This window comes from Trichomycterus rosablanca, chromosome 25 (genome assembly GCF_030014385.1).
Source record: "Trichomycterus rosablanca isolate fTriRos1 chromosome 25, fTriRos1.hap1, whole genome shotgun sequence".
NCBI lineage: Eukaryota > Metazoa > Chordata > Actinopteri > Siluriformes > Trichomycteridae > Trichomycterus > Trichomycterus rosablanca.
In genome coordinates, this window is record NC_086012.1 from 18082130 (window position 1) to 18106706 (window position 24577).

The 24577-nt window shown below is 47.7% G+C and overlaps 1 protein-coding gene across 1 annotated transcript in view; it reads right to left on the reverse strand.

Annotated features, from left to right (window-relative positions):
* ptprfb (protein tyrosine phosphatase receptor type Fb) overlaps positions 1-24577 on the reverse strand; it is a 96378-nt gene that overhangs the window by 56664 nt on the left and 15137 nt on the right. The window contains exons 2-4 of the mRNA XM_062987490.1: positions 10928-11080; positions 3275-3420; positions 2389-2530 (exon numbers count right to left, since the gene is read on the reverse strand). Of these exons, the coding sequence (XP_062843560.1) occupies positions 2389-2530; positions 3275-3420; positions 10928-11003 (364 nt within the window). The 5' untranslated portion in view covers positions 11004-11080. The remainder of the gene's footprint in view (positions 1-2388; positions 2531-3274; positions 3421-10927; positions 11081-24577) is intronic.

Below are 24577 nucleotides of genomic sequence, written 5' to 3' on the forward strand. Positions count from 1 at the left end.
CGGTGATTTGCGGGCTTTTGAAGGGCGACGGCTGCAGCCTATATTTCACCTGGACCGGATCCAGCGCCTGTAATTTTACCGGAGAGTCCTTGAAGACGAGTGTGTGTGTGTGTGTGCGCGTGTGTAGTTCCACTCCGCCATGTTGCGGCAGTCCTTGGGAGAGGCCGCTCTCGACAGGCGCAGTTTGTACCTGTCAGAACGGCCATGATGGACGGCGCCGGGCTCCGGGCCAGCAGATGGCGGGAGAAATTAAACCTGTGCCGCCGAGGGAGACCAGACCTGCAGCGGGCGAGCGGGCGGGGCGGGCGGAGTGATTTGTTTACGGCGTCAGAGAGGAAGCGAACGCCTCCGGCGGGGAAACGTCTCCGGTCGGTTAGCTGAACACTGAGCGAGACGCGGTGATGCGCGGAACACCGGAACGGCCGCCGGGGGCCGAAACGGACGCGTGACGAGCTTAATGTGTCGCTCTCTCCGCGCGCTAGCTACAATATTTACGACTCGTATTACGTAGCAGTCGTCCGCCGCATCTCGACTGTAACGCGCGGCTAATACACGCCGGCCTCTGGAAATCCCGCAGCCCATTATTTTTTTCAGGATTCTCGGGAATTACAGCCTGCGCCGGTCCGCCGCGCGTCGGTTACGCTTCCGACGCCGCCACTTTCCACAGGCGGAGGATTCAGACGTTAGCGAGCGTGACGTACGAAAAAACGCAAACCGACAGGACGTTTCTGTTTCCGCGTGATCGCTCCGTCATCTCGGCTCGTGCAAACTTCCCCGAGGGAACGCCGGAGAGATCCGGGCGACGAGATCCATCACAGGCTCCCCGCACAGACCACCGGAACGCAAATATGGAAACATATACACACACGTCAGCCAAAAATATATAGACGCCAGACCACGAGCTGGTTGGACGCAGCTATAACAGCCGTTCCTGGTGACTGATGCGGAACGAGAAGTCCTGGCTCACAATCAGCCTTCCGATTCATCCCAAAGGCTTGATGCCACTGGAGATCCTTCAGACTCCACCTTAAACTCTGTCCAGCCATGTCCAGCTCTGTGGACATTTGGGGGGCAATCGTGGCTCCCAAAGGCTCTGGAATCAAGCCTTAGGGATGAATCGGAAGGCTGATTGTGAGCTGGGCCTTCTCTTTCCTCATGAGCTCGGCTGTTTTAGCCGCCTCCGAACAGCTCATGGTCCTGTGAACTGTTGTCACTAAGAATTATGTACAAGGAACTTCAATAAGGACAAAAAAAACTGGTCGTCCAATCATCGCTGCAGAAATGACGGATTTTCTGTGAGCGTCTATAAACTTTTGAAACAAACCGCGGTGCGCTGTAAACCGCCGCCCTGAATATTTGCACACAAGCCCTCAAACCTCTAGCATGCAAACGAAGCCCCAGCATGCAAAGCAAAACTGGTTCCAGTAAACACACTGGGATCCAAAATAAGTACAAGCACCGTCTGGACCGCTACCGTAATCGCTCATGGTGAATTAAAGGAAAATTAAAGAAAAGGAAAAAAAATAAAGAGAAAAAAAGGAAAAATTAAAGAAAAATTATAGGAAAATTAAAGAAAAGGAAAAAAAATAAAGAGAAAAAAAGGAAAAATTAAAGAAAAATTATTGAAAAGGAAAAAATAACGAAAAAAATAAAGAAAGATTCAAGAAAGGGAAAAATAAAGAAAAATTAAAGAAAAGAAAAATAAAGGGAAAAAAAAGAAAAAAAAAAAGAAATCGAGGACTTTAACATGTTCTCTCTCTGTACAGTGGTCATGCTAACTCTAAATTTGTCTGTATGGTGCAAAATCCAAAAATCACCAAAAACCTGAGCTTTATGTCACTAGGAACTTGTGTAGGCGTGGCGTAAGGACACGGGCTGAGTGATCTGGTCTCAGTGACCGGAGGTGTGTTTGAGGGAGTGATGAGGCTTTAATATTGCACAACACTGTACCTGCTGTAAAGCATGGTGGTGGTAGTATTACACTGCGGCGCTGTTTAGATGCCAGAATTTTTTTTTTTTATTATTTGGACGTCAAACAAACCAAGAGATCCAAAACAAGAGAAGCGGGATGGTTGTCGTTAGCAACGCGCCTATCAATCAGCTCCTCTTTTGTGCGGCGCTGCTGAACTGAACACGCCGGGGGACAAACAATAACCGCTAACAGATTCATTTAGCAGGACGTGATATCCTGGCGCGTCTCGCTCACCCGCCCTCGAACCTGCACCAGATAAACACCGTACAGCCACAAGTATGTGGACACCCTTACATACCACGCGCATTCATATAGAAGTCATCGAAGTGCTGATACACGTCCATATTCACGTCTGAATACTTTAGACACCCACCAATCCCGCCCCCCTGACAGTCGTGCTCTGAACCGCTTCTTACCCTCCAGTACGGTGAGTTTGGCGCTGGTGTTGATCTCTCCGGCGCTGTTGGCGGCCGTGCACTCGTACACCGCCTCGTCTCGGTGCGTCCGCAGGGGCTGGATACGCAGCACGGAGCCCGAACCGTCGTCAAAATCGATCACCTGAGGGGCACACAGGAAAGACTTACAGCGCTGTGACAGGGTACAGTCTCAGCAATTAAAGCTTAAGGGCCTCGCTCAAGGGCCCCATAGTGACAACCTGGCAGTGGTGGGGCTTGAACCGGCAACCTTCTGAGCTAGTCCGGCACCTTAACCCTACAGTTATACAGCAGGTAGATCTCAACCAGGCTGGTACGTCTGATATTTGCTCTAGGAAAGGGAGTGCTTCCCTAAACTATTGCCACAAAATTAAAAGCACGTCATGTTTAGTTGGCGTGGCTTATTATTTAACAACTTTTGGACCTAATAATTAAAAAAGGGGGCGTCCACATACTTTTGACCGTACAGCATAGACGTCCTGTACGCGGTAACGATGCCCGCCGGTGCCACTTTGATGCCGTGCTTTGCAGGTATTTTGAATACTTGGGTCCGTACCCGGGTCTGATCCGCACACACCAATTTAGTCATGTCCAATTCCCACCCTGCTGGAGGAGAGTCACAGACTTTCATTTTACCATCCGGAGACGGCGGTTTGAAGAGAGCATCACAGCGTACGGAGAGCGACGCCCTACTATCTGTGAAGCAACCGCCCCTCATGCAGGCGGCATCGAGGAACCCGATCGACCTTCCCTCCCGCAAGACACAGCCAATCTCGTCTCATATGGAAGTCTGGATTCAAACCCGGATTCTTAGCAACACCCACCCAAAACAGACAGGTCATGTGATCCATAATAAAACCGGACTCACCTCGAACCGCTGCGAGCTGACCTTCTTCCCCTTCTTCATCCACGTAATTCGAGGTCTGGGTTCCCCTTTGGCCTGGCACACGAACGATGCCACCCCTCCCGAAATGCCCGTCTGATCCTCCGGGCTCTTGATGAACTCTGGCGAACCTGGAAGAAGAACGCATCGTGAAAAATCAAGGGGAAAAAATTATACTCTTCTATTTAGTGGCTGGATTTTAGGCACTGTTGCAAATCCCTGCAGTCACGTTCCAAAATCCGGGTACAGGATTGCGCAGAGGGGTGACGCCGGATCAAGCATCGAAAACTAAACGGTTCCCAAAACCCTGAAGTGTTCGGACGGCGCTGCTCATACGCCCGTCGAACGCGCCCGGAAAACAACGAGCCGGATAAACAACCACCACTGAAGGGATTAACGACAAAGGCCGCGGAGGAAGTTCGGATTTTAAAAAGCGGTTCAGCCGGAGGAAAACAAGCGGGCGTTTCGTAAGTGCCCGCCAAACCGGTTTAGTGTTTTTATGTTCACGCCGAGTCACGACACGTCTGTTTGTGCAAAGCAAAACACACACACACACACACACACACACCTGTAACGACAGAACAGGTTCCGCCATCTAATCATCACACCTGTACAGGTGAGACAACAACAGCTCACACACACTGACAGCTGGATGACAGTCAAAAGTATTGGGACGCCCCTTCTGATTATTCAGCCAGAATTATATAAAAGAGACACACTGACTGAATAAGCACAAATTCCCACAGACACACTCCAAAGTCTTGTAGAAGCCTTCTCAGAAGAGCGGCCGTTCAGGTTGCTTTGTTTTTTAAACTGCTTTGGGACCGAACGGGCACAAATCCCCATAGACATACTTCAAATCAGTATGAATAGAGATCACACAGAGGTCGCTTTACCTTAATACAGTTCATTTCTAATATGGGACCCGACGCCGTCAGGTTTGAGACGGCGCTCTCTGATTGGTCGGACACCACCGCCACGCCCCTTCTGATTAGTTAGCCAGACGTACTGACCAAATAGGCACAAATCCCCATAGATATACTTCAAATCATAATGAGAAGAGATCAAACAGAGGTCGCTTTAATTTAATAGGACCCGGTGCAATCAGGTTTGAGACGGCGCTCTCTGATTGGTCTGAGAACTGGACGCACTGACCGAACGGGCACAAATCCCCATAGACACACTTCAAATTATAATGAAAAGAGATCACAGCGAGCTCGCGGTCAGGCGTCCGAATACTTTTGGCCGAGTAGAGAATACGCTCACTGTGGAGCCCTGCTCTCTGATTGGTCGGTTTGGAGGGATGGAGATCAATAGCTAGTTAGCGTACCACGGTGCCAGTACGAGCGCTGGCCCGGCGCTGACCAGCTGCCAAGCGGATCCGAGTTAAATCGGCCTCGGCGGGCGGGAGCCGATACGGTGGCGTGACCTCGCTGTAGGACGTCGACCCCGGCGCGACGCTAACACGGTCCGTACGCCAGCAGCGCCAACTCGCGCTACTCTATCAGATCTGGAGCGCCCGCCGAACCCCCGCGACCCTGTCGGACTCTGGACGGACTGACATTTAAATGACATTTAGGTGCCGCGCCCGTTCCCCCGGAGGCGGGCGTGATTGGCACGGCCGAGCGCCACGCCGCCTCATGAAGGTTCCTCTCTGTCACTTATCTGGATTGGCGTCCGCGCCGCGCCAACGTGCCAGAAGACAGAGACCCCGGTGCCGCCTGCAGACACGGTGTACCCACTTCAGTCTGCCAGCCTGGATCCAGCGAATGACAGAATAAAGCTTGCTCGACTGGAAACAGTGACGCCTGCACTACGGCGGGTTCGAATTCATGCCAGACCTGATTTTTTTTGTTAATGGTTCTTGGATTTGTCCAACCATCCAGGCATTTTTGCCCCAGACATACTGACAGAACGGGCACAAATCCCCACAGACATACTTCAAAGTCTTGTGAGAAGCCTACTCAGAGATCACACAGAGGTCGCTCTATTGTAAAACAGGACGTCCGACGAACTCACGGTCAGGCGTCCGAATATTTTTGGCCATAAAGAGAATACCAACTCACTGTTCCATTTCTCTGTTCATTCATGCAGTCAAACTCACCCTAATTATATGGACACGTGCTTTAAAATTAAGGTCTGCTGCCCAAAAAGGTCTGCACTGACTTTTTGGGTTGAATTGGAATGCCAGTTGTGAGCCAGACCTTCTTGTCCGACCTGTCCAGTCACCTGACCTTACTCTGAAATGCAGAAATTCCCACAGACACGCTCCGAAATGTCAGTATACTTTTGGCTGGATGGTGCACCACCTCGTTTGTTCACCCAGACAGGCCGAGCTTTTAGGGTCAAGGGTTACCTCATCACTCACAGACTCTTTGATGAGGTCAGAGGTCAGGGGTGGGAGGAGAAACCCCCTCCTGACCCCCCCCAGGGGGTCATCAACAGGTGGAAGAACAGGTGGCCCAAAATATCCATCCAGTAGTGAGAAAAGTATGTGGACGCCCCTGTAAATGATCGTGTTCGGATATTTAAGCCACGCCCATCACTAACAACCAATCATTCGTTTGTTCATTTCATGTTACAACCATGCTTTCCTGGTCAGGGTCACAGTGGGTCCAGCTTCCCGGAATCACTAGGTGCGGTTGTATTAACACACCCAGACACAGGGGGCCTCTGCCAACCTCACGTCTTAGATGTAGCCCATCATGTCTGCATGTAGGCGCCCGACCGGTCGATAGCACTGATGGGGATTCAGACAGGAGCAAAGTTCTGGTCTTGTCTTGGAACTTGGGAGACGAGAGGATGATGTACTGGTGCCCTGACCAGTGTTTCCAGCAGGAACCGGACCCTCTGTGACCCTGACCAGGATGAATCGGTCAATGGAAATAAACCAAAAAAAAAGCTGTGAGCTGAGCTCAAGCGCATCGACCGCCTTCGGGACGCATCGGGAGACAACCCCCCCCCCCCCTCCCCCCAAAAAAAGAGATGAGGAGCCCCTCCCCTGCTTGATTTTCATTTGGATTTCAGAAACTGTCACAAATCCCTGCAGTCACGTTCCAGAATGAAAAAAATTGGAACATGACTGCAGGGATTTGTGAGAACAGTGACAGAAGGAAACGGTTCCCAAAACCTCGGACAAGCTGAACGTTTCAACCGGAACGTAACAAGCCGCTGGATTTAGGGCGGAGTGCTCGTGCCCGTCCCCTAATTTAGAGGCAGGAGGGGTTTCCCCAAAAACTCTCCCTGCTTCAAACAGAACGTTGTGCTAATAAATGTGGCGGGAGGTGGATTTGCGCAAACAAATAGCGCCGATCGATCCAAGCGAAGCACCGCGGCACCCGTTTACTCTCATTAATTATACATCAGTAGGTTACTCTCTCTCTCTCTCTCTCTCTCTCTCTCTCTCGCTCGCTCGCTCCGGCACTTAGCGGAAATGTGTCCCCCGCTAATCAGCCGCCGTCCTGTTAGCTAAACGCTTCCATTAGCGCCGCGTTTTTAAAGCTATCGTTTCCAATTAGCGCCGTGTTACACCGACAAACAGGATCAACAGGAACGTCCTGGGTTCTCCCGAAAACCATCGGCTGGTGGAAGCGCCGTGGTAACGATACAATATAATACGAAACCGTAGAAATAGTTTGGGGAAGGCCTGCACGTACCCCTGACCTCAACCCCGGTAAAAAAAGAGGAGTGGAGACTGTTATAGCCACAAGAGGGTTTGATATCTGACAAGTTGACGGTCAGGCTTCCACATACAGTGTATCACAAAAGTGAGTACACCCCTCACATTTCTGCAAATATTTCATTAGATCTTTTCATGGGACAACACTATAGACATGAAACTTGGATATAACTTAGAGTAGTCAGTGTACAGCTTGTATAGCAGTGTAGATTTACTGTCTTCTGAAAATAACTCAACACACAGCCATTAATGTCTAAATAGCTGGCAACATAAGTGAGTACACCCCACAGTGAACATGTCCAAATTGTGCCCAAATGTGTCGTTGTCCCTCCCTGGTGTCATGTGTCAAGGTCCCAGGTGTAAATGGGGAGCAGGGCTGTTAAATTTGGTGTTTTGGGTACAATTCTCTCATACTGGCCACTGGATATTCAACATGGCACCTCATGGCAAATAACTCTCTGAGGATGTGAGAAATAGAATTGTTGCTCTCCACAAAGATGGCCTGGGCTATAAGAAGATTGCTAACACCCTGAAACTGAGCTACAGCATGGTGGCCAAGGTCATACAGCGGTTTTCCAGGACAGGTTCCACTCGGAACAGGCTTCGCCAGGGTCGACCAAAGAAGTTGAGTCCACGTGTTCGGCGTCATATCCAGAGGTTGGCTTTAAAAAATAGACACATGAGTGCTGCCAGCATTGCTGCAGAGGTTGAAGACGTGGGAGGTCAGCCTGTCAGTGCTCAGACCATACGCCGCACACTGCATCGACTCGGTCTGCATGGTCGTCATCCCAGAAGGAAGCTGATGCACAAGAAAGCCCGCAAACAGTTTGCTGAAGACAAGCAGTCCAAGAACATGGATTACTGGAATGCCCTGTGGTCTGACGAGACCAAGATAAACTTGTTTGGCTCAGATGGTGTCCAGCATGTGTGGCGGCGCCCTGGTGAGAAGTACCAAGACAACTGTATCTTGCCTACAGTCAAGCATGGTGGTGGTAGCATCATGGTCTTGGGCTGCATGAGTGTTGCTGGCACTGGGGAGCTGCAGTTCATTGAGGGAAACATGAATTCCAATATGTACTGTGACATTCTGAAACAGAGCATGATCCCCTCCCTTCGAAAACTGGGCCTCATGGCAGTTTTAAAACAGGATAACGACCCCAAACACAACCTCCAAGATGACAACTGCCTTGCTGAGGAAGCTGAAGGTAAAGGTGATGGACTAAACCCAATTGAGCACCTGTGGCGCATCCTCAAGTGGAAGGTGGAGGAGTTCAAGGTGTCTAACATCCACCAGCTCCGTGATGTCATCATGGAGGAGTGGAAGAGGATTCCAGTAGCAACCTGTGCAGCTCTGGTGAATTCCATGCCCAGGAGGGTTAAGGCAGTGCTGGATAATAATGGTGGTCACACAAAATATTGACACTTTGGGCGCAATTTGGACATGTTCACTGTGGGGTGTACTCACTTATGTTGCAGCTATTTAGACATTAATGGCTGTGTGTTGAGTTATTTTCAGAAGACAGTAAATCTACACTGCTATACAAGCTGTACACTGACTACTCTAAGTTATATCCAAGTTTCATGTCTATAGTGTTGTCCCATGAAAAGATATAATGAAATATTTGCAGAAATGTGAGGGGTGTACTCACTTTTGTGATACACTGTACTTTCGGCCTGGCTAAAATCCAGCACCTTCTGAGACACCACTGGCAGTCAGTTGTGCCCAGTTGGGTGCCCCGCCGCCGTGGTGCCCGTGTGTTTCCCGCCCCGTTCCCGTCTGAATGTGGAACGCCGATCCTGCCCCGACGTTCCCACACAGTTCTGCTCGGCCCCTTTGATCTGATCTCACCTCGAGGTCGGAAACCAAAGCCGATGATCTCCGGAAAGCCTCGGCGGGCACCAGATTTGAGCCGGAGTAACTCGGGACGCCCCCCTGCCCGGGTCACACGATCCGGATTGGCTCAGTTTTTTTCTTCGTGCATGAACATCGAGCTAAGTGATTTCCTGCTCCGGGCGGAGTGTGTGTGTGTGTGTGTGTGTGTGTGTGTGTGTGTGTGCGTGTGTGTGTGTGTGTGCGTGTGTGTGTGTGCGTGTGTGTGTGTGTGTGGTACATTATTGCCTCGTGATTCGTATCAGATCTGGATGGCGAACGTGAGCGCCTGAGGATGTAACTACATTTTGACAAATAACATTCATTCATCCTTTTTCCCCTGGTCAAGGTCGCTGTGGGCACCATGCCACAGGCACAGATGCATCAAAAAGCGAAACATCTAGAGGCCTGGCTCACAGTCTGCATTCGAATGCACGCCAAAATTCTACCACAGAGCTGAAAGGATTGAATTTATTTGATACTACTGACGCAGTAATTATTATAGGGTGTCCACATACTTTTGGTCATGTGGCGTTCCCAGTACTGCCGGACGGCGGCTTCGGAATTCTTTCCTGACCGCTGTGGTCAAACTACCCGTATTTATGTGGACGCAACATGAAAAAAAACCCCAGGCTGCCGTTCGTGGATGTGAAACCCGAACACTGAAGCTGCTCCACCCTGCAGATCCGCCGGCGTATAATTCAAACCCCTGATTACAGAGCACGCCACACCCACACCACGCCCACATCACGCCACACCCACACCCACGCCACACCCACACCATGCCACACCCACACCACACCCACACCACACCCACATCACACCCACATCACGCCCACATCACGCCACACCCACACCACACCCACACCACACCCACATCACACCCACATCACGCTCACATCACGCCACACCCACACCACACCCACATCACGCCCACGCTCCGCCGCCGGGTTATTTTTAGGGCTTAAAGGGACCTGAATCAGCAGGAAGGTTCGGTACGAGGTCGGGGCGGCGGTTTTAACAGGGGAAAATAAACGTCGGACTGTTTTAATTATGAAGACGGTTCCAAAAGAGTTGGGACGGTGGGTAAAATGCCAAAGAAATCAACATGTGGACACCCCGCCCTAATTACTGGCTTACTTTCACATGTGGGGCATTAGGTGGGCACTTTGATCTAAAGCAACTTACAGCTACGACTGAACACCTCACTTAAGGGCCCAACAGCATCTAGCTACTTGGCAATGGTGGGGCTAGAACCGGCAACCTTCTGATTACTAGTCCAGTTCCTCAAGTAATGGATGTTCCAGGTACTTTGCACTAATGGACAGTTGCTCGAAACCCACACGTTTCCATAACGACCGTAACCACACGGACTCCGGAGCGCTTTCCAAATAAAGTTGGGACGGGGAACGATCACATGACTTGACCAACTTCCGGGATCTCTGAAAACGGATCTGGAGTGGAACGGAGAGGCCTGGCTCACAGTCGGCATTCCAATGCACCCCAGATGTGTTTATCAGGTCAGAAGCGACGGTCACCGCATGCACAAGCTGCCGTTTCCATAACAACCGTAACCACACGGACTCCGGGACGCTTCGGAAAACCTGACGCAGATCCCGGAAGCTGGTTGGCGTAGTCATCGTTCCTCAGCAGCTCGTTTTGGGTCTCGGTTTGATGGGCGCTGGTGATTTTGAGACGGCGGATAATGAGAAAGCGGGTCTCTGGAACAACCTAGAGGCCTGGCTCACAGTCGGCATTCGAATCGGTCTCAGCACGCACAAGAGCCTCCCCAAAACTGCACATCAATGTACAATTTGGAATCATGACCATAACTATGTGGACACCTGACCAGTAATGTGCTGAACATCCTAATCAAATCTGTCGCTCTCATTGCAGCTATAACAGGCCCCACTCGTCTGGAACGGCACGGTAACGATACAGTAGCGCGGTGCAGTGCCGTACTGGGCAGTATGAGCTGTGTTCCGAAATCCCAACAACACTGCTGCACCTGCTGCACAGAACCACACACAGACTATACAGTAAGCGTGGCACAGAAAACCCACGTATAGTGTCGGTGGCGGGTACTCACTGTCGGCGCCGGAGGAAAACGCCACGCAGGTCAGCAGGAGCAGGAGAACCACCGTGGGCGAGACGCTGGGCACCATGGTCCACCAGGCTGGCACCTTCTCCTCCGTAATCCCACTCGTCACGTTTACTCTGTCACTCGATCATAGGCTGAAACCTGCAGGAAGAACACAGAGCGCCGGTTAGAACCGGGGGGCGCGGGACAGTGGGGGTCAGATCACACTCACACCCTGTTACAGATGGGTACAGACAGGTACAAGCGGGTACAGACAGATACAGATGGGTACAAGCGGGCACAGACAGGTACATAAGGACACAGACGGGTACAGACAGGTACGGCCAGGTACAAAAAAGCACAGACGAGTACAGATGGGCACAGACGGGTACAGACAGGCACAAACGGGTACAGATGGATACAGACGGGCACATCGAATGATTTAGACATGCCCGATTTCCCCTGAGCTGCCAACCTGCGCTTCATGTGCTACACACACACAGGCCAGTAAGACTAGCACACGCACCCCTCCCTTCTTCCTTTTGAAAACGCTATACTCCGAGTCTTCCTCCACCACCTCCTCTCGCGCCTGTGCTTTGATCCGACAGTAGGTGTCGCTGTTCGACCGCGTCTGTCTGTAGAGCGCCCGGCCAGGCCGACAGCACCGCCCAGCTCACTAGCGTAACCCCAAGCAAGAAAAATACTCAATTACTAAAAAGTAAAAACTATATTCAATTCCCCCCAGTGCACAAGAAGTATGACGTACGTCTGTGGGAATTTGTGCCCGTTCAGTCCAAAGATGACAGCACTGATTAAGAATTGGGGATTGGCTCGGGTTCCGCGTCGCCGGTCGTCACGGGCGAGGTTCATAACCTGGTTTCACTTGGAAAGATCTCCGCCCGCCAGCACGGGGATTAGCCGACCGATACCGCCAGGTCCTAACGCAAACATCGGCGCGTCCAAAATCAACAGCAGTCACTCAAAACCCAGAGATGCCGCGTGCGTAAACAACGTCGCCGCGCCCTTTTCCAAAAACAGCTTCTGCGCCACACGACGGGCGGGGCGGGGCGACCGGATTCCACCGAAAATAGAAGCGAGTGATTCAATAATAAGCGAGTGATTATGGCTGAGTGACGAGTCGAGGTTTTTACGTCTACATCTACGCCACAAACAGCGCGGTTTAGCTTGCTAACTGATGCTAGCGCGAACGTAACAAGCGTTAGGAAAACCACCGTGTTTAGGGAAAACAAACGCACCATATGAGATGTAGACGAGCCGTGAGTGTGTACAACAGAGTGTCCACCAGACGATGGCGTTCATGTCCGTCATGCCAGGGTGGGCGTGTCCCAGCAGCGGGTTAGTCAGAATCCGTAACACTGAGGACGCCGCTGGTCGCTTTGTTGTTTTGGCAAGAAAATTCCAAACCACATTGTGAACATATTACAACAGCACAGAAGTAAGAGAGTGCAGGTGCTCGACTGGCCTGCCTGCAGTCCACATCTGTATCAGATTATAAACATTTGGTGCAGAGCAGAGCGCTCGGACTCCTGAGCATGTACACTGTACGACCAAAAGTATTCGGACGCCTGACCGGGAGCTTGTCGGATAGTTAGAACAACGGGGCGCGGCACAGCGGGGGTCAGATCACACTCACACCCTGTTACAGACGGGCACATAAGGGCACAGACAGGTACAGATGAGTACAGACGGGTACAGAAGGGCACAGACAGGTACAGATGAGTACAGACAGGTACAGATGAGTACAGACGGGTACAGAAGGGCACAGACAGGTACAGATGAGTACAGACAGGTACAGATGAGTACAGACAGGTACAGAAGGGCACAGACGGGTACAGATGAGTACAGACAGGTACAGATGAGTACAGACAGGTACAGAAGGGCACAGACGGGTACAGATGAGTACAGACAGGTACAGAAGGGCACAGACAGGTACAGATGAGTACAGACAGGTACAGATGAGTACAGACAGGTACAGAAGGGCACAGACAGGTACAGATGAGTACAGACAGGTACAGAAGGGCACAGACGGGTACAGATGAGTACAGACGGGTACAGAAGGGCACAGACAGGTACAGATGAGTACAGACAGGTACAGATGAGTACAGACAGGTACAGAAGGGCACAGACAGGTACAGATGAGTACAGACAGGTACAGATGAGTACAGACGGGTACAGAAGGGCACAGACAGGTACAGATGAGTACAGACAGGTACAGATGAGTACAGACGGGTACAGAAGGGCACAGACAGGTACAGATGAGTACAGACAGGTACAGATGAGTACAGACAGGTACAGAAGGGCACAGACGGGTACAGATGAGTACAGACAGGTACAGAAGGGCACAGACGGGTACAGACAGGTACATAAGGGCACAGATGGGTACAGATGGGTACAGACAAGCACAGACAGGTACAGAAGGGTACAGGCGGGTACATAAGGGCACAGACAGGTACAGATGGGTACAGATGGGTACATAAGGGCACAGACGGGTACAGATGGGTACAGACGAGCACAGACAGGTACAGAAGGGCACAGACGAGCACAGACAGGTACAGAAGGGTACAGGCGGGTACATAAGGGCACAGACAGGTACAGAAGGGTACAGGCGGGTACATAAGGGCACAGACAGGTACAGAAGGGTACAGAAGGGTACAGATGGGTACATAAGGGCACAGACGGGTACAGATGAGTACAGACGAGCACAGACAGGTACAGAAGGGTACAGATGGGTACAGACGAGCACAGACAGGTATATACGAGTACAGACGGGTACAAACAGATTATAAACGTGAGGAGCAGAGCAGACACATCGGACTCCTGAACATGTAATCTATACAACCAAAAGTATTCGGACGCCTGACCACGAGCTTGTCGGACCGTATGTGACCTCTGAGAAGTACGTCTGTGGGGATTTGTGCCCGTTTAGTCAAAAGATGACAGTATTTGTATAGCTGTTGAGTGGGGCTGAGGTCAGGACTCATCCAGCTTGCTTATGGAACACGAGGCCCTTCCCTAAACTGTTGGAAGCCTATTTCCGTTGTATGATGGATTCATCACACCTGTTAGTGATTGTTGCACCTGGTCAGGCGCGGTTCTGAAGTCGCAGGTGATAAACCTGCTCGGCCGGGATCACTGAATCACAAGTGCGTGTGTTCCAGTCCCGCCCTGCCTGTGGAGGAGTGGGAGGAGCTTTATGACAGGACAGTTTATCAGCGCGGCGGGTCTCCGCGGGTCTCCGTGATTCAGTAGACGTGACATTCACGGCGGAAACGCCCCACGGCACGCCGCCACCCTGCCCCCCCCCCCCCCCCCCTCCTTAAATGATTATGGACGGCGGAACAGCGTGAGACGGGGAATAAACCCGCCGGGACGGGCGCTAGCGGGAAGGTGGATTCTTCTCTGAATGTCAGACAGATATGAGGTGGAATGGCGCTAACGGCGCTACAGGGCTAACGGAGCTGCTTAGCGGACGCGAGAACCATGTTTCAGCCACAACAGATGCTAACAGGTGTAATAAATCAGTTATAACAAAAGAAAAGGCAACAGTTTAGGGAAGGACCCCTCTCTATTCCGACATGACTGCGCCCCTCGGTTTAAATAAACTCCACTGGAACGAACCGGAACACCGACTGAGCCTCTCTCATAAAAGCCTGTCCTTAAACTAAACAGGCACAAGTTCCCACAGACCGAGTCCAAACTCTTGTGAAAAGCCTCACATGCAGCAGGAAGGTTCTGGGTTTGAGTCCCTTACGCGTGGGTTTCCTCCGGGTGCCCCAGATGTGTGTGTGCGCCTTTGTTCGTGGTGTTTCCTCTTTTTCACCTAAAGAATCTGACCCACCGGGACCCTGACCAGGATGGACCGGGGGTAAAACAGACCCTGGATGAATGAATAATGCATCATGCACAATGATTTCATGGTGGCCTGCGTAAAGTTCTGGCTTCAACCCTACAGAGCTCCTTGGAGATGAATCAGAACGCCGACCACAAGTCACGCCTGACCTCACAGAGCAGCTCCGAAACCGTTTTAGAATAGGATGAACGGGATGAATGTATACCAAGCTAACGATGAGGCGTCCACATACTTTTGGCGACGTAGTGTTACTGTTCTAAAATTGCATTTAATGGTCAGGGTCTCAGTGGGTCTGGAGACACTGGGTCCACTGGGAAACAGAGCACAAATCTCCTGACCAGGGCGCAGGTCCATCGCCAAGCTTCGGACGTCCAACCCATTCCATTCCATCATCAAACGTAGCCGATCACGTCTGTGTGGACGCCCGACCGGCCGGCAGCACCTCTGAGGATTCGAACCCTGGATCTCAGGGTCGCCATGTACTGGCGTAACGGACAGAAGTGCCACCTGAGCGCCAAAAAACCCCCCCAAAATTAATGAACCGCAAATTAAAGCCTGAAATTCCTGTCCATATACTTCTGACCAAGCAGAAAGAAAGTAAAATAAAAGAAAAAAGTAAGAATTAAAATAGAACAAGAAAAAATAAAGAAGAAAATATATAAAGAAAAACCATAAATACGGAAAGAAAATTTATAAAAAGGGAAAAAAAGAAATAAAGAAGGAAAATAAATAAATAAAATAAATAAAAATGAAATTTATGAACTGCAAATCAAAGTCTGAAATTCGTGTCCATATACTTCTGACCAAGCAGAAAGAAAAAGAAAAACAAAACAAAACAAATAAAGGTAAATAAGTTTAAATAAAAAATAAAAATAATAAAGAAAACAAGAAAAACAAAAATATAGAAAGAAAAAAAACAAGATAAATACAGAAAGATAAGTAATAAAAAAGAAAATAAAAAAGGGAAATTAAATAAAGAAAATTGGGAAAAAAAGAAAAAGAAAGAAATTTTATAAGAAAAAAAAGGAAATGAAGAAGAATAAATAAAGAATATAAAAAAATAATAACAGGGAAAAAAGAAAATAAAGAAGAAACATGAATAAAATTTATATTTATGAACTGCAAATCAAAGCCTGAAATTCCTCTGAAGGCTAATCTCAGAGCGTAGCGGGACGTGTTTAGCATTGATGAGGCGTCACGCCGAGGGAACACGTGTCCCCGTCCTCTTTTATTCGCCGCTCTGACGGGATTAGTCCTGGGTTTTTATTGCGGCTCGGTGTCGGTCGTAACGAACGCGGCCGAGCCGCCGCCCGCGTGAGATGAAAGCGCCGCGCGGTTAAATCAGGGCCGAGCGAGGAGCGTCTCTCTCCTCAGCCTGAGACTCGCCTCAACCGTCACACCATCATTAACGCGAGTTTCACTTCAAAGGATCAAAATAGAGGCTTCAGCGCGACCAGGCGGGAAATTAATCCTAAACCTTCAGGTCTGCGACACGGCCGCGGGTTCCACCTCTCAGAGCGCCGGGAGTCCAGGAGAGTCCAGCACGGTCATACGCTACACGGTCAAAAGTATGTGGACGCCACTTCTAATTATGTAATTCATGTGTTTCAGCCACAACAGTCACTAACAGGTGTAATAAATCAATCAAATAAAGAAAATGATACATGATGCTTTCAACCAAGCAGCAACAGTTTAGGGAAGGTCCTTTCCTGTTCCAGCATGACTGAAGCAAGATCTATAAAGACCTGAAGAAAAGCTTGAAGCTTAACAGTTGAGATACAGGACTCTGGATCTGAAGGTCACCACTGTCGGGCCCCTGAGCAAGGCCCTTAACTTGGGTTGTTTGGATTGTATCTGGTCATAATTGTAAGTCATATCTAAAGTATATTTATATATAAGATATAAAGTTAAATCAATAAAATAGGATAAAGAATGCAAAAATAAAGAAAATATAATAAAAGAAAGAAAGAAAAGAAAAAAGAAAATATAGAAAAAAGGAAAAATAAAGAAATAAAGAAACTAAAAAAGAAAATATAGAAAAAATAAAGAGAAAAAAGGAAAAAAAAGAAAAAATTAATAAAGAAAATAAAAAAAAATGTATAAAGGCAAAAAAAAAAAAAAAGAAAAAAAATCAAATACATGAAATAAAAGGAAAAAAAATAAAGTAAACAGAATTTCTCTCAGGTAATATGAACTTAATTCTATAAAACATTTATGAGAGGTAGAAGACGGGCAGTATGACGCGGACGAACAATCAGCAGCAGCTTGTTTGTTTACACGAATTAATCTGACTTGTGCATCAACTGCAGCAGCTCCGTTATCAGAAGATAAAATCTGATTCTGACACGGCGGGCGCAGTTTATCTTCGTTTCATCGATAACGTCATCAGATCACGGAAAACTGCCACCCACAAACATGCCCACAAACGGGCATCCCTCCAAATATTCAGGAGCGCCCGCGCGGGTTCACAGACGGGGCAGCGCCAGGGGGGACGAAGCTCCTGCCATTTAGAGGATTAGAACCCAGCCGGCAGGATTCCGTCACCTTACTGGTGAGTCACTGACATGGGAGCTGAGACTGGGGGGAACTGGATCACACCAGCACACCAGTACAGCACCAGCGCACCATTATTAGAAACCAGTATGAAGCTACACACACACCGCACAGCCAAAAGTATGTGGACACCTTCCCTACACAACCACTGAGGTCGAGACCTTTAGCCACAAAATCAAACAATGGAATTAATGATATGATTTTAACCCTGTGGCAACAGTTTAGGGAAGGACCCTCACAGCAAGGTCCATAAAGACATAGAGGAACCTCATCTAGGGGTTCGAACCTCCAAAGCTTCACGTGCACACAAATGCCTTCAACAAGATTTTGGACAGTGCCTGTGAGACTTTGTGCCCATTTAGCAAAGAACAAGCAAACATGTGCAGCCCGAAATCAGAGGAGCGCAGGGCTAACAAACCGTGGGTCAGATCCATCAGGGGGGGTGTAGGTCGGCTCCCAAAACAAACCCCTCTCCGGGGGGCTCCTGAAGGAAACAGCTGGTAACTCTGCAGCGACAGAGTCGTAACGAGGAGGAATGTAAGGGCGCCGGACTTCACACAGGGGGGTCAGGAGGAACAGACAGGAGGTCACCTCCCTCCGTCACATTAAACCCCAGAAAAATTCGGCTCCCGGAGCGCAGCCGTCACGCAGAGCACCTTCAAAACACCTGAGAGTCTCCGGGACCTTCAACAAGTCCAAGCAGGTCTGGTCGTCATGGCGGAGCCGGTCCTCGTACCAGACTCGGCTCGGTTATTTCTATCTGGGATTGAGACCTGCACTTAGAGCGCACTGACGAGTCAAGAGCGTCTCCCAATGGCCCGGCTGTTCATGAAGACGCCCGACCAACCAATAGCACCGCTGAGATTCGAACCCTGGATCCTCAGATGTTAACATATGTCACCCATCAGAAAACCCAGTTCTATTACCAATTAGAATCTTCTGGAAGGCAAACGTCGCCGTTCACAGCTACACAACAGTTAAACTATAGCTGCAAAATCAGCCACCTGTAAAGCACGGTGCTGGTAGCATTACACTCATGCTGGTAGCATTGATGGCTCAATGCCACAAACAGAGACAAGAACGATGTAGGAACTTGATTGTTAGACGCAGTCAAGTGTTCCAGCAAGACAATGAAAGATGATAAAGAAAAGAAATTAAATATAAGAAAGAAAAATAAAGAAAAAATTAAAAGGCAATAAAGAAACCAAGAAAATACAGAAAAATACAGAAAATAAAGAAAAAAAAGAAAATGAAAATGAGAAATAAATAAAGAAAAAAATGAAAATGAAATAAAAAGAAAATACAAAAAAGAAAATAAAAACAAAGAAAATAAAAGAACAAATTCAAAGAAAAGTAAAGAATAATACAGTAAATTAAGATAAAATAAAGGAAATACAAAGAACAAAAATAAATAAAAAATGAAAAGAAAATCAAAGAAAATATAAGAAAGAACAGACCAAGTTTTGGACTGGTCCTGCTGACCTGAATCCCGTCCTGACCTCAACCACATGCAGTAAAAAAAACTGGTGAACCATAGAAACAAGTGAAGTTAATCCTGTAGCCCCTAAATCTGGTTCTAATGGTACCAATTCCACCAGCGCATCGGCCAAAGGTCCAATCGGTATGGGGGGGGGGGGGGTTAGGGGGGGCAAATGTTTCCTCTGGGTCTGTGGTGCTGCGTTACGTGACTGAGATTTACAGAGTTCACTAGTTAAAGATTAACGTGAGCTACGTGTGTGTGTGTGTGTGTGTGTGTGAGAGAGTGCGAGTGTGTGTGTGTGTGTGTGAGAGTGTGTGTGTGTGTGTGTGTGTGTAAGAAGCCATGAGGTTTTTCAGGCCTAACAAACCAAGATTGGCAGGTTACATTTTACACCCTTGTGAAGTGAAAGACTAAAACAGCTGACGAGCCAAAATAAAGAAATAAATCATTTAAAGTGCATTAAAAACCCTCTTTAATTTTCACCGAAACAGAGACGAGGAACGCAGAGCAGCGAACAAACAGGTTGTGCAACACCTACACTCATTATCCACCTGCACAAGTAAATTCAGTCTCACTACCTGCATGACTGCACATTTGTAAATACCCCAACCCCCCAAAAAACACACATTTAAACAAAGAGAAAAAAAAGGAAACAATAAAAGAAAATAAAGAAAAAATAAAAGAAATTAAATAAAGAATAAAAAATAAGACAATAAAGAAAGAACCAAAAAAGAAAAAGAACTTTAAAAAACAAAAACCTAGATTTACATTAAAAAAAATTCTGAAAATAAAAGAAAAAGGAAACAATACAAAATAAAGAAAAAAGAAAAGAAAATAAAGAAAACAAAAAAGAAAAAGAAATTAAACAAAAATGTAACTTAGCCCCCCCCCCTAAAAAAACCCTACATTTTAACATTCTGCTTTTAAACAAACATCCAGAATCCTCAACAAGTCTGGACTCCCTCAAAGAACCTGTAGGACCTAAAACAACCCCCCCAGACAAGATCACCAAGGGAGATAAAGACAACTGGAAAAACGGCCGCCTGCACTGCGCCGTCTCACCTCCGGCACCGACCGGCGCTGGATTCAGAGGAACCAGACCGAGGTTCTCACCGCACGCTGTGCCAAAAAAATCCCGACCAAAAAAAAAAAGAAGCAGAGCCTGAAAGAGAGTTCCAGTATTGTTCAGGCCTAACGAGCGCAAACACGAGGACAAAAGACGCCGTAAACGGCAAACAAAACGTCTCCAGTTTCAGCCCAGAGGAACTTCTGCTTTCACGCCACTCGTTAACCTTTCCACAAACGACGCAGCGCCGTAAAGAGACACAACAGAAAGAAAAGAAAGAAATAAAAAAGAAAAGAAAGAAATAAAAAGAACTTGTTAGAGTTTGTTCTCTACAGGTCAGGCTGGTCAACATGAGATTCTTTACCATCCAAAAATCGTAAATCGTTTCTTTTCTTTTCTTAAGAGCTGCTCAGAATTCATTCTTTTTGGTTTTGTTTTATTTAATAACGTCACATCAATAAAAAGTTTTTCCTTAATTTAATTAGTACACAAGGTCATAAAAACACAGGACACTAGTAAAGAAAAACCCAAATAAGAGTCTGCAATAGTCATACATACAGATATATATATTTTTTTATTATTTATACAAAACACCAGGGGCTCATCGCTACTGTAATTCTACTAAAACTTCCAAAGACGTCTACTAAAGTGCGTCCACATTCTTTTGGTCTCCTCTGTGTACAGAACAAATAAAAACCTCCCAGATGAAGCGTGAAGGTTTTATTTCAGGCAGGAAAAAGTTTTTACTGCTCCTATTTATTTATTTGTGTGTAGAAAAAATAAAAATAAAGAAAAAAAGAAATAAAGGTCAGTTTCTTATTACATTAAACAAATAAAATAAAATAAAATACAGCCCAAAATCTCAGAAAAAAAGTTCGTTTTTTATTATTTCTTATTAAAACACTAAACTCTGGAACACTAAAACCTTAGAACACTAAAACCTTGGAACACTAAAATCTAAAACACAAACACTGGAATAGTAAAACACTGGAACACTAAAATCTAAAGCTGTAATAAATCCACTTGATTCTTAAGTTGAAGGACAAACATTTCTTGATTTCTAATGAATAAACGTCTCACTAAAGCTTTATTTGTTTATTATTATATTTACTTTGTAATTGTTCTGCTCCTTCAGTTAAAAAAAAATCTCTCTTAAAACTCTGTTTTATTTATTTTTATTTTATTTTCTCATTCTTTAATAACCAGACTTGGTTCATGTTCCCGTTTTCCTGCCTCAACAATGCAAACCTTCACCTCGACGCCACAGCGCGGCGCGTACGGACGTGCGGCAGGTGTGTTGTATCATGTCGTGTTGAAACCGTACTCACCCATGTTTACAGAAAACTCGGTTCCCAAATCCAAACAAAAGACGTAAAGAATCCGTTAAAAGCGTCTCTTCCTGTTCCAGACGACCCTGAAACGCTGAAATCCTTCCACACACACACACGAGCAAACAGGTAAGCAAATCCACATAAAGTAGTTCCACACAGCAGGAGAACAATAACACAATAAATCTCCTGGTTTTGGTGAGTTTTGGTGAGTTTTGGTTCCTCTCTCTCAGACACTAAAACTCTCTCGTCGTGTTTCTGTCGTGTTTTTGTTCCCAGGATGAAACTTTTTAACTCCGGTGAGTTCTTGGCACCGATTCCTTCCTCAGACAAAAGCTGCTTCACACTGGGAACGCTGCCCGGACTGGACGGGGGAGGGGGCGGGGCTAGCCGGTGCTGAGGGACGGTGGGAGGAGCCTCAGAGCTGAAGGTGTGTGGGGGGCTACAGCTCACCTGTAGAAGGTGAACCTGGTGCTCGGGTGTGTCAGGCAGGAACGGGTCAAATCTCATCAAATAAAATAAAATATTACATGTTTTTTATTATTTTATCTGCAGGTTTTTTTAAGTTTTGTTGTTTGTTTTTTAAGTTGAATTAAACATGTTTGGGAAAACCCTCAGAATTTAATTCCTCTTAATTTACACTGAAAGAAGAAGGAACTTTTGGTGGTTTATTTAAAGGAAGAGAAACTTTCATGATCGACCCGCAATTTTAATTTCTACAAAAAGTCCCATAAAAATAAAAAAACCCAAATAAAATATTTATAAAAATCTTTTTTTAAAAATTATAAAAAAAAGAATAGATTTTATTTTCCTTTTCTCTCTTTCTTTCTTAAATAATATAAAATATTTTTTTTAAATCTGAATAATTTAAAATAAAAAAATTAAATATAAACAAAGCAGTGCAAAAAAGCAAGAGGAACACTAAAGGTGAGGTGGAACACTAATTTGGAACAGTCAGGTGGAACAGTGGTCTCATGGTCTAGCCCACCATATTTGAACCATAACAGGAGCGGTTGACTGTGAATTTGAAGTGGCGTCCACATACTTTTGGCAGCACTCCGTTACCTGTTAAATGCGCCGCCCACATTTCAGCCGGGTCGCAGTGCCACAGCGCAAGAGAGTCTAGGAAACGTAGCCGATCGCTTATTATGAATCACGCAGGAACACTAAAACCCCGGAACATAAACACTGGAACACTAAAACGTTGGAACAGTGGAACACTAAAACACAACAACACTAAAAACAGAGGAACAGCGAACACACCCTCATTCTTTCCGACACCTGAAAACAGGTGAGCTCCGTATGCACGGCGGATACGGGAGGCTCCCACCAACAACACGACCGACCGGTTGGACCGGGCGGAGCTCTGGAACACATTAGTGACCAAACAGGGTGTGAAGATAAATAAAAGCCAGGAAACGAGCTGGAAATAGCAAATGTGAGGAAGCGGCGTTATATCAGCGCCTGCATAACAATAGCATCGTTAGCACCTCCGTCAGGCCGCGGGGGGGCGCCTGAGGAGGATGGAGCGGGACGAATCGCAGGGTTACGCAGCAGCCTTATTTATGGATTCTTAAATTACAGATTCGACTGCTTGTTTGGACCTAGCTTCAGCGCTGATGCTTGTGGTTCATAAAGGAACTCCTGATCTGGCTACTTCAGGAAACCGTCGTCACTTAACAGTGTACGCCGCTGCATCAGGAAACGCAGCCTGTAGTTCTGTTCAGCAAAACCAAAGCCAGACGTCAAAGAATGAGGCCCGAAACACACTGGAACACTAAAATACAAGAACACTGGGACGCTGGAACACTAGAACACTGGAACACTAGAACACTGGGATGCTGGAACACTGGGATGCTGGAACACTGGAACACTGTAACTAAGACAACACTGAAACACGGGAACACTGGAACACTAGAACACTGGGATGCTGGAACACTGGGATGCTGAAACACTAGAACACTGGAACACTAGAACACTGGGATGCTGGAACACTGGGATGCTGAAACACTAGAACACTGGAACACTAGAACACAGGGATGCTGGAACACTAGAACACTGAAACACTGAAACACGGGAACACTGGAACACTAAAAACACCAACACAGGAACACAGCGGAACTGAACGCCGTGGTCAGATGGGTCCACAAACTTCTGGCTGTACGGTGAAGTTCCAATACGACACACCAAACTAAGACCTGAACCCCAGTGCATTGTGGGTGAGTGTCGCTTCAGAAACCCAGACTGAGGTCGAGAGCGTCCAGCTTTTTGTTCAGGACGCTACGCTGCCAACTCGCGACGTTTAGAGATCAATGGAAACGTAGTTAGCATTCTTAGCGTGGATTTGAGAGTCGCGCAGCATATGCATGAGAAAAGCTTCCTCTTGAACTCTGACCTCACCGCGCTGGGCTGGAAAGTGTTTGTCTCCACTGTTCCAGTTATTCTGATCACCGCAGCTCGTTTCTCCCGGCGCTGGCCGAGGAGAGCCGCGGACTAGCACCCGCCCCCGTACGTCATGCATGCACGTCTACAGGATCCCTGGACTGGAGTTGGGCCTGACTCAGTAATAAGACCAAACAAGCCCATGGTCAGGAGTCCACATACTTTTGGCCGTAGGGTGAAGTTCCCCAGACGGTTTAAAATCAGTTCAAAAAGAACGTTTTACCGTCTACCGTGCATATTATTGTGGAAAGATTCTGGGAATCCGGCCAAATCTTGATTCGTAAACCGTGGGTGAATGTGTGCGACATTCGAGCCATCAGATGCCGCGCCAGGACGAATCATACCACTGTGCCGTCATGCAAATGCATCCAGGTGGGCTTACTTCGGAACACCGTCGTCACTTAACAGTGTACGCCGCTGCATCAGGAAACGCAGCCTGTAGTTCCGTTACGCAAAACGAAAGCCGGACGTCAATTCTACCCACAGACGCCGCCGAGTTCTTCTGCCGTGACGTCGTCTGTTTATCAGAAATACAGCGGGACCGCGCGACCCGGTTAGATGAGTCAAGCGAGAATTAGCGAAAATTCTGCACCCTCAGTTCCAAAACCCTTAAAAATGGTGATTATGAGCAGGTGGCGCTGAACAATGCACCGGGAGGAACCGGCGGGTAACTCGGTACGGCACAAAGTGCTCCAACGCAGGAATGCCAATTAATCACGTGGCACAAAGACAAAAGGTGTCGCCAGCCGGGACTGAAAACACACACACACACACACACACACACACTCACACACACACACACACACACACACACTCACACTCACACACACACACACACACACACACACACGTGAGGGGGTAATCCATCAAGGCCGTTTGCGAGTGACGTCTATTTTAACAAAGCTCTGATTGATGGGCG